A 17,346-nucleotide genomic window follows, 5' to 3' on the forward strand; every position below is an offset into this window, starting at 1 on the left:
GACTAAAATGTGTCGCAAAATGTAGTCTTTCTTAACTCAAATTGTGTTTCTTAATCAGTCAATATTCAAATAATAATAATATATCACAAACTAATTAAACAAATAAAATAAGAGAAAGGCCTTTTATGAAAAACAAACGAGGTAACGGCGCGCCAAAAGCGGAAATGACGTATCTTGTTGTTACCCAGCCTCCGTGCTATCGTCATTGGTGGCATGGACGGGAGAACCAATTGCCTGGCTACCGTTACCTTCGCGAGCGTCTCTGGATTATAAAATTTTCCCACCTTTGAAATGTTTTGTACCGGGTTTTGAATCAACCTCACAAATATTACTCACATCTTGAGCGTTAATCGTCTGCAAACAAAGGGCCACTTCTCGCGCTCTTGAGAGGATTCCTACGTCAGCTAGCAAGTTTTGCTCCTATAAACAAAATGGCGGACAATGAAGACGATAATAATTCGGTGACCAAATCTGTAGCAGATAAAATAGAAAGCCTCGACGCGAGCGGATCTCTGCCGCAGCCCGAAACGACGCAAACCACAGCCGAAGCGGGAAATAATCAAGAGGACGCAGGCAAGACCCCAACCGCCGCAGAAGGGGGCGTTAATCAAGGCCTCGCCGAGTTCATGCACAGCGAGTCGGCGCTGGACGTCAGAGTCGTGGACGGTAACGTTACCCAGGAGGTCATCGGGCAGATCGTGAGCGGCGAGGTCATAACCGATCCGAGTTTCATAACGTCTTATGTCAATGCCACTGCAGAGGCAGGTGTGTCTGCTGAGTGCACCACTGTGAGCGGGGACGTCTTAAACGCTCTCGCGCCGACGACCACCATCATTTACGTGCAGCCCGACGGCAGCTTCGTGGAGAGCTCGGGTTTATCGGCCGAGGAGCAGCAACAGTTAATCGAGCAGTTAACGGAACAAGAGTTGGTCCATGTGGCAGGTACTGAGACAGCTGTGAAACCCTCCACCTCCCCCATAGTGGACGTACAGCAGATTATAGTGAGTAAAGCGCAGGTGATTACGCAGGCCGAGCCGGCTGCGACCCACGCAACGACCCCCAAAATACTACAGAGACCTGTCACGACGCAGCCGACCTCCTACATCGCGCTGGAGTCCAGTAACGTGAACTTGCAGCTGGCGACGGCGATCCAGCCGCAGCCCGCCAGCGTCGTGCAGAACGCGTCGCAGCAGCTGCAGAGCGTCGCCAAACACGTCGCGCTGCAGCAGGCGCAGAACGGAGCGCACGCGACCGCGCAGAAGGTAACATTGCGTGTCTCATGAGATGAAGTAATTGAATTTCGAGACGATTCATTTTTTTTTTTGTGAATGGTTTCTCAGAAAATCTGTGGAGTACTTTGATTCGCTTCTTTTTTTCTCTGTTTACTTCATGCGTATATATTAGGCTAACTTCTTTATAAACATTTGCCTCTCTTTAATTTCTTTTTGTACTTATTTTCAGCATTTTCTTTAACGTTACTTGCTTCCACACGTATTCACTTTCTTCTGCAGATACTTCCTTTTCACACATGTATTTCCTTCTTTACCTTCTTCCTTTCCTACCCTTTTCTTCTGTTTGTTTCCTTCTGAGCGTCCCTCTGTACATTCTTTCTTCCACAAATATTTCCTTCTGCTCTTCATTTCCTCTGCACAGATTTCCTTCCATAAGTTTTTCCATCTGTTCTGAACAGATTTCCTTTTGTAAGTTGGTACATTCATTCTTCCTCAAGTATTTGCTTCTATAAAACACTTCCATTCTTCCGTACATACCTCCTTCTGTAAGTATTTAGTTTTTACCACATGTATGTGTCTTTTATTTTTTCTGCATTTACTTTCCTTCCTTCCTTCCACACATACTAATTTCTCTTACAGCTATAACCTTCTGTACTTACCTCCTCCATTCCTTTTGTACTTACTTCTGCACAGATTACCTTTCATTCATCCTTCTGTACATTTGTTCACACACAATCATTTTCTTCTGTACTTCCTTTCAAACATGCTTCCTTTCTTCCACACATATTTTCCTCAATGTATCTTTTTTCTTCCACAAGTTTTCCTCCTCTGCTGTCTTGCTGCTTTTTCTTTCTTTTGTGCAGATTTCCAAAAGCACTTCTTCTGTACATTCCACAATGTTTTCCTTATATTCTTATTTCCGAACATACTTCCTTCTGTACTTGCTTCCTTACTACCTACAAGTTTTTTTTTTGTACTTTCTTCCTGTAGTCATTTTTTCTTCACATACTAACTTCCATATCTTTTCTCCTTCCTGAAAAACTGTGCATTACATAAAGAAATGAATCGTATATTAATTTAAGATTTCACTGTGGTAATTATCAATATTTGTAGTAATTATGTTATATGAACAGAAACTATGGTCACAAACAAGTTTTGTAAAAGAAACCAGTACTTTTATTTTACAGTAGTATCATCCTTCTAACTGCTCTTCAGTGTCCTGCATGCATCAGATATTCTGTATATGCATTAACTGAATTTAGTCCACAGACTAAATTTGAAGTGTTTTTAATTTAGTTTTTTCACACTTTGAATTATTCAGGCGGCTGAGCCCATCCAAATTCAAGTTCAGGTACCTCTGAAGCAAGACAATAAACTACGGCAGACAACTCCAATAACAATTTTACAGCCACAGAATCTGTCAGCCAGTCAGCCGCTGGTGAAGGTTTCAACCGTAGGAACATTGAGCAGCCCACAGATCATCCACATCACCCCTGTGCCTGGACAGCAGCAATATTTCTTACAAAACCCAAGCGATCCTCCAATTCAGCTTCTCCTTCAGAAACCAGCTCCTGTTGTTAGCACCATTTCTGTCCCCATTAGTAAAGTACACGTCCCGGCACCTGCCACGGTCAAGAGTCCACCAGCCAAACCAGTAGCTCCTACCCCAAAGATCCTAGTGCCATCTCCGAAAGTTTCATCTCCTCCAGCCAAGGTAACGATTCCTCCCAAAGTCATTACTGTAGAAACAAAAACCGCAACTCCAGCCATTGTAAAGGATACACAGAAAGTTAAAAATCGCCAGAAGAAGCCTCCGAAAATCCAGACGCGCTCTGGTCGGGTGTCCAGACCACCTAAGCACAAGGCGAAAGACTACAAGTTTATTAGGAACGAGGACTTGGCGGAAAGCCACCAGTCAGATTCAGATGACTACTCGGAGATAAGCGTGGAGGATGAGGATGGAGAGGAAGGCAAGAAGAAGTCCTCCGATGCAACTGTCAACCTCCGTGACAAAGCTTTTAAATGTGATACCTGTGAGAAGTCGTACATCGGCGTTGCCGGCTTGAACAGACACTATAAGCTAAATCCCACACATGACAAGAACCCGACGCCACCTCAAGCAGAAGACCTCTCCAAAACTAGAGACGAACAGCCTTCAGGAACAGAAGTCACCAATGCTAGTCAAGTGAAAACACTCAGTAATCAAAAAGTAAGATGATTTGTTTCGCTTGTTTGATATTAGGTCTCAGATCATTAAAAATGGATCAGATTGATCAGGTAATTGCATATTAAATACTTCAGGTTCAAGAAATTGGGAGGGTAGAACCTAGGAGACCTGGGCGGCCCAGAGGACCAGGACGGCCTGGTCGTCCTAGGAGGCCTGGGCGGCCACCTAAAAGAGGACGCCCAGGACGGCCACCCAAGTACCCCAGAGGAATGAGCTTGGAGGAGCAAGCTCAAAGACAGAGGAATCGACTGAGAGAAGTAAGATCTGGTTTGCTGTACAAATGTGTGTTTTTCAGACATTCAGATCAGTTATGCATGCTTTTTTGGTTTCTTATGTAGTGACTTCTCACTGTTATATTTGTGGTTTGTTGCGTTACATCATGTAACTACTGAGTGCAATGCTGGGGTGGGTGATATATGCATAATGTTAGAAAAGTATTCTCAAAATATTGGTTGATTCAAAAGTTCACAGCATCTGTTTAGAATTTAGAATTTAATAGTTTCTCCTTTGACTAGGCCTGTCACGATAACAACTATTTGTTGTGCGATATACTGCCCCAGAAATAATTGGGTTAATTATCGATATTATTGTCATTTTAAAAACCTTTTTATGCCATGGAATATAAAATCATAATGTAACAGCATAAAATGCAAAAAGGCCTACATACTTCCAAATGACAACAAACTATACAGCTTTGAGAATATTTAGATTGTGGAAATTAAGTATCCAAATATAAGATACCTTAAAAACGTAATAAATAGTAAGTAAACTGTTTTTTTCTTTTCTTTCTTTTTTTTTAACAAAAAGAGCAAAGTAACGAGTAGAAAATAATAAAAATGCAAGAAGAACTTGTATGGAGATTTTTCCATCTACAGATTCCTCACTGACTTTCTTTTCTCTGTAAATTAACGGTGCACACCATTGCTGAAAAACACAATCAGTATTTAGCAGTCAGATGTTTGTGTGCACAAAGGCACAGATCCCTAAATAAGACTGAATCAGCAGATTCAAACTTTTTTTGTAGAAGCGTTTTAAATTTGAACAAGCTCCTCACGCCTGCACCACGTTATGTACGAAAAGCTGCAAAAGACAAGTGGAATGTACAAAACATGGGGACATACATTTTTAAGTTAATATAATGGGTGATATATTTCGTCATCAAAAATTATTGAGGTAATGTACATATATTGCAAATTAAGTCGATATATTGATTATTGCGACAGGCCTACCTTTGACAAATTATGTGGTCAATGTGAATGAAAGAAATCTTTTTTTAGAATGTCTTAACCCTTCACACCAAATATGATCGTGTCCTCACCTATCGTCTCTTAATTATAAGTGTGATTCTGATAAGCTGTCAAAAAATTTTGTTCACGAGTTGGAAAAAATGTTTTTTAAAGTGATCTTTGTCATTATCGTGATAGTTTTGCTGTGGACATCCCTATTCTCATAGTGTAAGAATGAGTAGTAAAACTTTCTAGTTTTATAGCGCACAGACGCGTATCAGACGAATACGCGTATTGTTACACCCCTAATATAAATATATAAATATAAATAAAAATCCGATTAGCTTTTTTTTTTTTTTCAGGATAATATTTGAATTCAAATCTCAGATTTTCTGTGTAGATTGAAAATGTAAAATCCCACTATGTTTCTGGTTAGAACTGACACTTTTTAGTTTTTTTTAAATAATTTTTACAATCAATTTTTATATAAATTGTAATGAGACCGATAGATTAAAGGGTTACTACACCCAGAAATTACTGTCATTAATTAGACACTTGTCGTTCCAAACTTGTAACTCCTCTGTTCATCTTCGGAACACAGATTAAGATATTTTTGATCAATTGATCAATTCTCCCTGACCTTCCCATAGACAGCAATGTAAGTAACAGAATCAACGTCCAGAAACATAGCAAGGAGATCGGTCAAATAATCCGTATCACATCAGGGGTTCAACCGTAATGTTACCAAGCTATGAGAATACTTTTTGTACGCAAAAAAGAAAACAAAAATAAATACTTTATTCAACAATTTGTCTCCTCCGTAGCGGCAATTTGGAGAGTATCTACTCAACGCAAAGAGCGTATGCTGTTTTGTATCAGCAGCACCACACAGATACGTTGTTTTTGTTCAAATAAAATCATAAAATAAACATAGAAAACATATCTGTGTGGTGCGGCTGACGCAGAACAGGAACGACATGAGGGTGAGTAATTAATGACAAAATTTTCATTTTGGGGTGGTGTAACCTTTTAAAACCAAATTAATTTTTTTTTTAATTGCTATGTTTAAGCAATTAAATTAAAACTTTTATTTTACTATCTTTACAAACAAATATTGTAATGTTATGGTAAATATTCTCATCATTGCGTTAATACCAGAGCAGTTAATTACATCACTGATGCTAACAGCAATTATTGAATTTCTTTCGTCTCTATCTCTAGTTTATTAAACAGTATGATGATGAAGATCTCATGGAGATCGTTCTTCCACGTCTGGCCAGAGTCATGACTGTATGGGAGTTTGTGCTGATGAAGGTATGTTTAGATAATCAGAAGCATGGGATATAATTTTTCTAGTCATGTCCATTTGTCACTGTAAAATACCATGTTTTTATGAGTGTTGGAAGCATTTCATGCACACTTTCATGTGCACTGTTCTTGTCCCTTCAGGTGGAAAAGGGTTACCCATCAAAGCAGCAGTTCCCGAGCGTTTACCATGAATTTGAACAACTACACAGCCAGGTGAAGAAGATGGCCCTGGAATATTTGCACACTTCACCAGCCTCCCGGCCAGCTATAGAGGTCAACAACATGGAAGTAAGTAATCGTAAGATATTTAGCCACTGCAGCATTGTAATCAAACCTGAGTACCATACACATTTTCTGTCATTCCAGGTTTTACAATCTCTGGGTATAACCGATCCCAATGCACTAAAACTCCTGACTTCGTCTGAAGGACAACAAAGTCAAAAGACAAATCAGACCACTAAGAGCCTACGGAGTATTGAGGTATTGTTCTGAGCAAAATTCATTCAAGTGTAGACTCCTGTATGCAAGTATCACACATTGCTCAGCTGCAATTTCAAAATGATTTAATTCTTTCTAGTAACTAGACGCTCTGCCTGAACCTCTAAATGGTATGCTCTTGTGAAGAAACCCCTTCGTAAAATTCTGATTCTGATTCTAAGTTTGATAGTCTTTTTTTAAATAATTGAAAAAAAAAAAACCTCAAAAGCTTGTATTTTGACTTTGTATTAAAGTCATTTATTAAAATGTTATTTAAAGAATATTTACTTAATAAGTAACAAAGTAATCTTGATTTATCTCATGGATACACAATGAAAGCATTATATCAAAAACATGATGAAAGTCTTTTTTTGTATTTTAGTACAATTTATTCATGTGATGACAAAGCAGACCTTTCAGTGTTTTCATTTTTATATGCAGATCAAGAAAACCGTTGTGCTGCTTGATATTTTTGTGGAATTTTTTTTCTCTCTCTTTTTTTTCAAGATTCTTTGATTAAAGAATATTTTTTTGCATTTATTTGTAATAGAAGTCTTTTGTAACATTATTAACTCTTTTGCATCTTTACAGTTACTTTTGATGTCATATGTCCTTGTTGAATAAAAGTATTAATTTCTTTTTTCTTTTTGTTATTTTAAGTTAACCTTGACAGGCTTATTATTATTATTATTATTTTGAATGTTTCCCTTATTTATTTTACTTATGATTTGCTTCTTTAGGGTTTTGAACCGCAACCTTTAATTTACCTACATCCATATTATCATCACTCCACTCTTATGGTCATCATGTCATAATTTTATGTGAACAAAATACATTTACAATTTGTATGGTAATATCTTTTTTTTTCTCCGTTTTTCTTAGAATACCAAAATGCTGCCTCCTGCAAAAAGGTTTAAAATGGAAAACTGCAAAGAAGAAACCAACGGCTATCAGGTTCATCAGAATGGCATCCAGAAGGACGAGAGTATTGATGGCTCTATGCTGCGTAAGCCTCAGGTGGTGCTAACCAGACTGGAGAACTTGACTTCTGTAGATCTAACCACCGACAATGCTACACAGAGCGCTGAAAACGCCATCCCGGAGAGGACCGAGGAAGAGCCAATGGAGACGGAGATGCCTTCTTCAGATTCTGATGCCACAAAAACCACAGAAGATCCAGAGCTCTCCAAGGTTCTGAACAGTAGCGTCATCGTTGATATCGCGGATCAGATGAAACAGCTGGAACAAGCTCTGAGCACAGACTCCGAGATTAAGAACTCAGAAGAACCCGCTCAACAAGAGGTTCTAGATTGCCAGACCGATGCTCTCGAAGATCCTGCGACCAGTCAGGTGTTGCAGCAAGACTCTCCAGTTATGATCCAGACGGCAGAGGGGCTTGTGATGCAGAGCGCAGAAGAGTTAGCCGCCAAAGGCATCATCATTGTCAACGGGCCCGATGGCACCATGATGCACATCGAGGCTCCTGAAGGCGTCCCTTTAGAGACCGTTCATGCCCTGCTGGGCATTGAAACTGAAAGAAAGACTTAATGGAGTCACATCTTCACTTCCTGTTTTTGTCCGTTATTCACACCATACATGCGTTCTGTCTGCGAGATGGTGTTTTTTCAATGAACTTTTATTGCATTCTTTGTAAATTTGTATAAAAACAGTATTAGTGTTTTTTCTGTTTATACAAAAAAGGTTGTCGTTCATTTCCAATTTTAGAGATTGTTGACTTACGTTAGCATATCTTAACTATTGGTTTCGGAGTCCATGACTATGTAGCTGCACGTGATGAGATGGTGGGAAATATTTGTGACAACACACTAAACCTGGGAGGGACTCCAGGGCTTTTCGTTCGGGAGACTGAATCTTTCACAACATGCACAGTTGGGAGAAAAGAAAAAACTGTCTGCCAAAACTAAGTTATGGACTCCAGCGAGGTTCAGTAAAAGCTGTGGTAAGATTTTTGTGATCCGGTGTCCATCTAACAGGCCATCCAGAGAAATCTGTACATAACCGTTCCTTCATGTTAGAAAACCAGGCTGTAGTTACAATACAGTTTAAATCGGTACCCCATGAGATTTTATTTATTCAAATACTTTTGGATGTTCGTTTGTTTGAAAATTACCCCTTACCTTAAGGCTGAAAATAGTCGACCCCTAGAGGTCTGACCTAAAAACATGGTATTTTGAGACGGGGGGGACATTTCGGTTTTAAAAACTGGCCTCTTCAAGCAGTTTGAAGACACTCTAGATTTGTAAAACAAACAGAGAAGACTTGAGGTGCTTATAATCTCAGACCGCAGCCTCAGATGTTCCATTGTTTCTGTTCTTTAGTAGTTTGTCTAGTGCAAAAGTCATTTGAGAAGTCGTTGCACTATTTTATTACTTTTTATAAAATATCTGGTTTACTGTGTTTTTGAAACATCTCAGCATTTTTAATACAAAGGGACATGTTCAAATATGACATTAAATCTTTTGTGAGTGAGTTTATGGAGTTAAGACTTTGTATGGTACAGACTGCTTACAGGGAAGTAATACAGTATAAGAAGAGGATATTTTTGAGAAATAAATTTGAAGGTTAAACGGATTCAATCAAAGCTGTATACGTCATGATATGCCTTTCATTTGTTTACACAGTCCTCATCACAAAGGTCTGTGACCTGTTTCCAATAGCAGACTCTCTAGTAGCAGTTTCCCACTGTCCTCAATGTAGGGTTGATACAGCCACGAGGACAGGTAGACCATGGAAAGATCAGCATTAGCAGTGTGGGCCAATTCTTGTAGTATAGTCTTCTTCAGCGCCAACTCCTGCTTGTATGACTCGTAAAGCTTGGAAGATACTTCAACTGTCATGAAGAGGACAAAAGTCAAATGATTTTTGTCCTCATTAGAACAGATTTAGAGAAATGTAGCATTAGTTGCTCACCAATGGATCCTCTGGTGTCAGAATAATCCACATATGACTCCCAGGCAATCAATTAATGTATTATGAAGTGAACAGAGAAAAGTGTTTATCAGCTGTTTAGACTCGTTCTGACGGCACCTGTTCATTTGGTGAGCAAGTAATCCCAAATTTCTTCAAATATGATGTGAAGAAGAATCTAATGTATATCTTGGATGGAAATGGCATTTTGATAAAGATGGATGAGTATTTCTGGCTCTTACCAAACTGTTGTGTGGACCACGTGTGGAAGAGTGGAGCTGCTCTTTTCTCTCCACACTGAAACGCTTCTAACTCACAGATCCCTCGCTCGGCTTGGACCATCTTCTCCATCTTTGACAGTATGTTTGCCTTTGGCGAAACAACTTAGACTGTATAAAAATGTACAAGCGTTAAGTATTGCTAATTCTCGTTCTGCAAAAAGTTACCATTTTATCCACAACGTCTTGTAACTTCACACATTCTTCCTCAAGCTCTTGGTTGCTCCGTTTCAGATTATCTGATATGTCTCCAGCTTTCACACTGCCTCCTTCCATCACAACATCAGCCTCAGTATCTGATCTGTGAACACACAGGATGGAGAAAACGGGTTACAGGCACTGATCTATAATATAGAACATATAGAGCAGTGGTTACCGGTATAAACGAGCGGGCGTGTTGCTTACACACTAATTCATATATATAAACGCATTACAATTTCACTAAACATTACAATTTATATTTATAGTATTTAGGTTTGACATGTAAGACTTACTTTTTGCTCATTCCCAGATTAACAATTTTAGTCGCAATCGTGGATCCCTCGTCATTTAATCGTTCCCATTTCTGGATGAGATTATGCCAATCTGCGGCATCGTCCTTTAGTTTTCTGGCACTTCCGGTCAAATTGCCCTTTTTTCCTGGGGTCGTGGACTCTGACATGACGCAATTAATAGTGCTTGCTTTAAAGTAAATGTATACAATACCAATAACATCAGCTGAAATAACTGTTAGGTTGCCGCGCGTTTTCTCATCCAGTAACTTAAATATGAACTAATTACCTGTGTGCAAATTAACATATTTCGTCTAAAAAAGCCGTATAGTTGTAATTTATTCTATTCCTTCACAAACTACTTTAGTTTATCACATTTGACAGCATTTTACACTCACATGTTCCTCTCTACTCTCTCTCTCTCTCTCTCTCTACTTCTGCCGTGTTGTGCTTTGACATTTGCAAAGCTTTTTACTGCCCCTACTGTTGCTGATGAAGGTTCATCTACTTCAACAGAAGCCTGATGCCTGTTTTGTTTTCTTGCGGTCTCTCTCTCTCTTTTATCTAGATTGATAGATTTATAAATGCGCTGGATAAAGATCAACCACTTTATTCTGAAGGCACATACTGTTTTGTAAAGGGAGTATTAAAGTTTTGTAAAAATAGTAGTTTGAAGGTTGGACTATTTCTGTCATCTACAGATTTTGTTTTCGTAATAAAATCAGACTTAATTTATGTAAAAATAAACTTGATTTAAATTTAAATATAGCTGAGACATCAACTATGGATCAGAATCCCGCATTGTAGCAGAAAGACCATTATTGTAGCAGAATAGAAAAGCGAACTTGGTCTGACTTGGTTTTGTTGGACTGCCCACCTCCTCCCTCATGATACCCACAGGTGTCCTGTCAGGAGGAGGAGGATGGACCCCCTCCTCGTGGTCGGTGGATATAACTGGTGTACGGGGACTGACCTCACATGAACACTCATCACTTCCCTCCTCCACCTTTTCTCTCAGACAAACTACTCCTTTTTCGCCTCTGGACAAAATGTTCTTAATCTCTTTTTTGTAGAATTATTTTATGATGTCACTCTGAGCTAAGAGCAGACAATTCTACAAAAAAATTTAGCTACAATAATGAGAAAAGTATCTAATAATGAAATGTTTGCAACATATTACATTTTTTACCTGTATGTTTAAATGTTTCTATGGTTCAAAATTATTTTAATTTAAATACTAAATTAAAATGCACCAAAAAGAGAGACATGTTGACTAGTGAACTTCAAAACCCCACTGTTTGTAGTTTTCAAAACAGGGTTAAGTGTGAAGAAAGGACAAAACACATGATCATTACCAATAACATGGTGCCAGTTCTTTTTATTGTAAACATTTTGCACAAGTTTCACATTTTTATAAACATAGATGATGGTATATTAGCAAGTGCATTTGACACTGAGTGCCAGATAAAGTTTCACTTATGTGTGGCTGCATGTTGCATAAAGCCATGTAGTGGGTCAGTCAGTTTTTACAGTGTGTTGATCACTGGTGTGTATGCGGTTGATTGTTCTCACAGCTTGACGTCCCCCTGTCTTCTTCAAACTGTGGAAGGCAGTAAAGATCATACAAACGTCTGGCTAAATCATCTGCCTCCTCCACCCCTTCGCAGCTCTTCTGCCAGCTCTGGGGAATGGAGTCAATGCCATAATGTGCCCCTGCGATTGCCCCTGCCATGCAAGCAATGGTGTCAGTGTCACCACCCAGAGCCAAGCTGTAGGCTATTGTCCTCTCCAGTCCTCCGAATCGCTCTGGCAGCCCGTCCCGGGGCTCCAAACAATGCAGCACGCAGAAGATAGCGGTGGGCACTGACTGCAAGGCAGCGATGCCGTTCCCTAACATAAAGACAGAGTGTAAACAGAATGACTTTATGAAGATCCAATCAAAGCTAATCAATAGTAATCAATACTAACCCAGTTCAGATATGACCTCCTCAATGCTCACACTGTTTCGGTCCATAAGTTCTTTCACTCTGTGCAATCGTGAGCAATATGGGAAATCTGATAAATTGAGTCTGTGGAATAAAGCATGGTGAAATAATCAAATGGATTGGAACAATTAAATTGGAACAATGTAAGGGTGAGTAAATGATGACATTCATTTCATTTTTGAGTAAACTATCCCTTTAAGAAACTTACAGCTGAAATGTGTTCTTTCCATGAGTTCACTTACGCTTTAGCATCAAGCTGGGCTGTTTCATCTTTTTCCATCTCCTCCATTTCTGATATCAGTTTGTTGATGAATTCTTTTGGCAGAGCCAGAGCGCCTTGGAGAGACAGATGGACAGCAAGGGCCTGCAACGCGGCCCCATTGTAGCCCAAAGAGCATGAGTGGGTTAACATTGCGCCAAGCCGAGAGTACTGCCAAAAGCAAATGGAAGAACTGAATGTTAGCCTGGGACAGTTCAAATTAGCCTTTCAAATTAAAAAAGGTAGGGTAGTCTGCGTGAACAGGGTGCATGGAGCTATGCAAATAAATACATTAACTGTTATCATAATGTTTGGAGCGAATTATCTGATTGGCCGAACATTTTATGGTCCTATGCCTTCCAAAGATGATATAAATACAAATATACCTCTTAACTTATTGATTGCTCTCGGGATGTGAAGAGACTTTCAACCAGCATAACAAATAAAAAATTTAAAAACTATGTTCTTTAGTTAAAATGATTAAAGAAAGAATTATGATTCACTTTAACTGTTGATTTATGTGTTTTTAGCATTCTTAAATAGATTTGAGTCAATTACTGACTTAATTTATTAATAATAATTGATTAATTTAAAGATGCTTAAGCCATGTTGAGGCACCCAGGTTGAAACCATTTATATGAATCCTCATTATATAAAGTCTAAAGCTATTGCTGGCTGCACTTTTTTGAATTCCAGCATGCCACTAGCTTAGATTCGACAATCTGATGACTATTTACCCTGCAGACATCAGCTTGACTTTTGTAGGCCAGGGCAAAGGGTGCCGCTCTCATGGCTCCTCCATTCCCGAAAGAACCGCGTCCGCCAAACTGAGCCTGTGCCGGCTGGAAGACGTCCTTCAGATGGGGCGATGCAAGCTTCCGCAGGACCTGTATGACACCCGAGCCATAACCTCGTCCCGGAGCAAGGTTATACTCCTTTGCAAATCTGGAATCAAGTAAAATGATCAGGAGAATCCAATACTTGCTTTTTTAAACATTTCCAATGATAACAAACCTTCGAGCCATGTCTCGTTCATCAAACGGCATCCTGGTGAGGAGTGAATCTGAAACGCATCGCATCATGGCCGTGTCATCACTGTACTGAAGAATTCCTGGGAAAAATGTAAATGAGATGTGTATTTAAGAAACAATTAGATTCAAAGTAAAAAATGCTTGTACAAAAAGGTATTCTTTATATGATTTAGTGGTGAATATTTCCTGGTACCATGAAATTATCTCAAAATATTACAGTATAAATATAATGAAAAATGTTACTGCGAAGGATCACAAATGTGGACACTAAAAGAGGAATACCAGAGGGTTAGTAAAGACTTTGAGACAAGCAAAAGTGTGAGATTTCATTTCAGTACGACTGACATGGCCTTCTGATATGGGAATACCATAGTAGTCTCAAAGATTATATACAAACGTAAGTAAATATGTTCATAGTATAATCTTTAAAAACGTGAATCCTCACCATCGCCCCGTGTTTCGTCCTCCAGAGCGCTGAGATGCTGCAAGACTCGATCTAAAGGCACATCCACGGCGCCTTCGAACTCGCCGCCTATACAGTCGCCCAACACCGAGCCGACCAGTGCGCCGCGGAACCGGGACAGCATCACGGGCGCTGCTACACGCGCCGCAGCCGACATCTCTCTGGCTGTATCTTAACTTACTGTAAACACAAACTGCACTCAATAAATCGTTTCAGACGGACCTAGTATGAATCTAGCACAGTGACATCCGGGTTTTGTTGCGCTGGAGGACCGCTGTCATTGTGTGACCCGATATTTACCCCAGCATGTCAAATATATACGCATCACGATACATTAAAACCTTTCGTGAATATGATATGATTTCGACCGATAATTACTTTGCCGAAACGTTTGTTTCTTTTGATATAATGCATTTATTTTGTTATTTAATGAGAGATTCTCCGCGCAGACCTTTGTAAACAGCGATGGCGCGCAGCTGTTGAAGAAAGTGATCTACGTTTTAACGTTGGCTGATTCAACAAATTCTGCATTCGGAGATAACTTGAACAATACATATAAAACAGTCATAAACAATTGACTTATACTTTGTCGTTTGGTTATAACTGCTTTCTTGTGCAGAAATGATCTTTGTGGTTATTTTTGAATCTGCGGACCTGAGAATTTAGCTAGACGTACAGCAGGAAGTAGCATCGGGCGTCACGCTACGCTTTCTGCGATCTGTATATCATACGCTTATTATTAAGAACTGTGCGAATATATGCATGTGTTTACGACATCTAACGCTTCTAATCCATTCCGTTTGCGTAAAGTGAGCTGTGCTCGTGTTCAACAAAGAAAGAGGCGGTAGATTGAAATCGAAACACAACAGAAGTTTTATTGATCAGAATCGGACGGATCGGGGGACATCTCAGTAAGTTAATACTGGGCGCCTTGAAAAACACAACTCACGCAGCAACAGGCGGTGGAGCATTTATATTAATATTACAGAGCAGCTAAGAGCAAAAAGCAAAAAATAAAACACCGAGAGTTAGCAAGGTTTCTTTGGGAAACATAAGTCTGGAGGGTTAACGCTTAGTTACACCATTGAAATATAATATTTTTATCCCCCTCCCATATTTTTAACTATGATATTATATAACTATTTGCTCTTAGGGGCTCCTAGGACGTAACTTTCTATATAAAAATAAGTTGTAATCTATTATCTTTAATAATGAAAAAAGCCCCTTAAACATTAAAATGCCTATTACTGAAGAAACACACTCATCTTTATGCCTCATTGTTTGTTTAATTGCCATCAGGTCTGAAAAAAAACGACAACAAGGCTTGTTATGAATCCCTGGGACCCCATTACCTATACAGTGACACCTGCTGCTAAGATTTTAGCCAGATGTGTCACATCAGGCACCATGACACAGGTAAACTTAGAAACTAAGGATATTTTAAACTTTTATGGTGGATAATGTCAAGCATTTGTGTTATGGATCTCATAGGAGGAGCTCAATGCTCTTCCACAGGATTCAGAAGTCTTTTCTACATCTTTACTTGAAGCTGAGCAGCTGAACAGAATTAGACGTGATCTTGATCAGGTTGGAAACAAACATGTATATATTTATCTCACTAAGTAATATTTTTCTGATTTACAAACCTTTAAGGGATTACTCATCCAAAAATTCTGTCATCATTTACTCCCCCTCGAGTTGTTCCAAAGTTACTTTTTTTTTCTGTTGAGCACACAAGAACGGTAGCCATTGACATCTATAGTATGGAGGGAAAAAAAAATTATGAAAGTCAATGGCTACCATCAACTTGGGGGTGAGTAAATAATGAAATAATTGAGATTTTTGAGTGAACTATGCCTTGGCATGATTTTGTTTGTCATCCACTCTCTCAAGGCTAATCTAGAGTTAGAGCTGCTGAAGCTGGAGAGAGACAGTGCAGACGTCACTCACACGCATTACCTCAGTAAGTGTTGCAAATGGAATCATGCACATTTGGTTCACAAAACTGATATACTAGAAGACTCTAATTTTACTATTTCGTTGTAAGGTCAAAGGTATGCTTCCTTGCAACAGTTCACATCCCACCTTCAGGAAGTGTTGCGAGAACAGACAGTCCTACGAGAGAGACTCACAAAGCCACTTTGTCAGCAGAACCTGCCCATTCATGCTGATCTTCACAGGCCAGATGCATTTCATGTGCCACTCACAGAAAGTGGTTTTTGATTTAAATTGTATTTTTGTAATGAACTGCTAACAGTATAAATGACTGTATGCACAGATATGTGGTAGAGCTCATGGGGATGGTGGTGGAGTTCATTCAGAACTTGGAAGTGAAAATTAAGATGGTTCATGCTATTCCAAAAACGGACAGTTATCGGAGTAATTTGGTAAGTGTGTGTGTGTGTGTGTGTGTGTGTGTGTATATATATATATATATATATATATATATATATATTTTTTTAACAGAAATGTGCTTGTTAGAACTGAAAACCTATTGACCTGTGGTGGTTAAATGTTCATATAAGTATGTGTAATGCTTTGAAACCAGTGTCTATATGTGATTTACCTTTGCTATTCTAGCAAACCTGTCATGTTTATATTGTAATAAATGCATATTCTAACAGTTATTTCTGGTTATTTCCCCATCAGAACAGTGCCATAACTCAACTGCTGGCTCAGGTCACTGAAGTTGAAAACTTGTACAGACAAGTTCTCAAGCGACGAGGCCATCTGCACACCAACATTAAAGACATGTCCAGTTGATAAATAATTTAAAGAACTTGTAGCATTTGATCAGGATACTAGTGAATATTAAATGAATAAAAATAACTAAACATCACTGACTAGATTCAGTATACATCTGTACAGTTCTGTATTCTGTATCTTCAAACTATATAACATTCGTGTTTTGTTTCATATTACATAACAACCTACTGGTTTCTGAGACAGGCACATTAGAGAAAACTGATTTGGTTTGTTTTAATTCATGGATTAGATACGTAAATAATGCAGCAATATGTAAATGTTTCATTTTATGTGAGATATCTTTTGTATTTTTATGTTAAATAATAATAAATAAATGTTCCACCTTTGAAACCAAAATCAGTTTTTATTGCTGGTAACCGACATTATGTATTTTATGATTTGTGCACTAGTTATACTTTCCTTTTGCTGATAACTTAATATACCATCAGTGTAAAAAATGTCATCAAAACAGTTTTGGATGTCAGTGGATGATTTTAGGTGGAACATCTTGAAAGATTTGATTCTGGCTTTATCATTTTTGATCAAGTATGACAAATGAAACCATAAATTGAGCTCCTGCTGCTTTCCCCTCTCTTCCATTAAGAGCACTTTCTGTGGAATGATGGGTTTTGTTCACCACAGCTCCACCTACAGTAACAGAACAAGAGAGAAAGAGTGACTTGCAGTTCGTGTGAT

General features: G+C 38.8%; 4 protein-coding genes across 5 annotated transcripts; 2 read left to right on the plus strand and 2 right to left on the minus strand.

The window, feature by feature from the left end:
- Positions 1-182: 182 nt before the first annotated feature.
- Positions 183-8,960, plus strand: LOC113117347 (uncharacterized). Its single transcript, XM_026285963.1, has 7 exons — positions 183-1,262; positions 2,554-3,441; positions 3,534-3,716; positions 5,907-5,999; positions 6,135-6,281; positions 6,360-6,473; positions 7,353-8,960. Exons 1-7 carry the CDS (start codon positions 432-434, stop codon positions 8,016-8,018), a joined length of 2,922 nt encoding a protein of 973 aa, XP_026141748.1. The 5' UTR covers positions 183-431; the 3' UTR covers positions 8,019-8,960.
- On the minus strand, positions 8,858-10,613 carry cinp (cyclin dependent kinase 2 interacting protein). The gene is made up of 4 exons (XM_026286001.1): positions 10,171-10,613; positions 9,845-9,977; positions 9,641-9,767; positions 8,858-9,321 (listed from the first exon to the last, which is right to left on the minus strand). Exons 1-4 carry the CDS (start codon positions 10,335-10,337, stop codon positions 9,119-9,121), a joined length of 630 nt encoding a protein of 209 aa, XP_026141786.1. The 5' UTR covers positions 10,338-10,613; the 3' UTR covers positions 8,858-9,118.
- A 904-nt stretch (positions 10,614-11,517) lies between these two features.
- On the minus strand, positions 11,518-14,484 carry adprs (ADP-ribosylserine hydrolase). Its single transcript, XM_026285989.1, has 7 exons — positions 14,357-14,484; positions 13,888-14,085; positions 13,426-13,522; positions 13,149-13,356; positions 12,395-12,582; positions 12,136-12,236; positions 11,518-12,057 (listed from the first exon to the last, which is right to left on the minus strand). Exons 2-7 carry the CDS (start codon positions 14,060-14,062, stop codon positions 11,708-11,710), a joined length of 1,119 nt encoding a protein of 372 aa, XP_026141774.1. The 5' UTR covers positions 14,063-14,085; positions 14,357-14,484; the 3' UTR covers positions 11,518-11,707.
- A 122-nt stretch (positions 14,485-14,606) lies between these two features.
- Positions 14,607-17,001, plus strand: LOC113117376 (HAUS augmin-like complex subunit 2). Of its 2 annotated transcripts, none has more exons than XM_026286003.1 (7): positions 14,607-14,816; positions 15,205-15,321; positions 15,421-15,492; positions 15,799-15,868; positions 15,953-16,085; positions 16,184-16,292; positions 16,555-17,001. In XM_026286003.1, the coding sequence occupies exons 2-7, from the start codon at positions 15,235-15,237 to the stop codon at positions 16,666-16,668; spliced, it is 585 nt and encodes a 194-aa protein (XP_026141788.1). In that variant the 5' UTR covers positions 14,607-14,816; positions 15,205-15,234; the 3' UTR covers positions 16,669-17,001. The 2 variants fall into 2 exon arrangements, with proteins under 2 accessions (XP_026141788.1, XP_026141787.1); XM_026286002.1 differs by having other exon boundaries at positions 14,611-14,816; positions 15,397-15,492.
- The last annotated feature ends 345 nt before the right edge of the window (positions 17,002-17,346 follow it).

This window comes from Carassius auratus, chromosome 17, assembly GCF_003368295.1.
Source record: "Carassius auratus strain Wakin chromosome 17, ASM336829v1, whole genome shotgun sequence".
NCBI classification, from domain to species: Eukaryota; Metazoa; Chordata; class Actinopteri; order Cypriniformes; family Cyprinidae; genus Carassius; species Carassius auratus.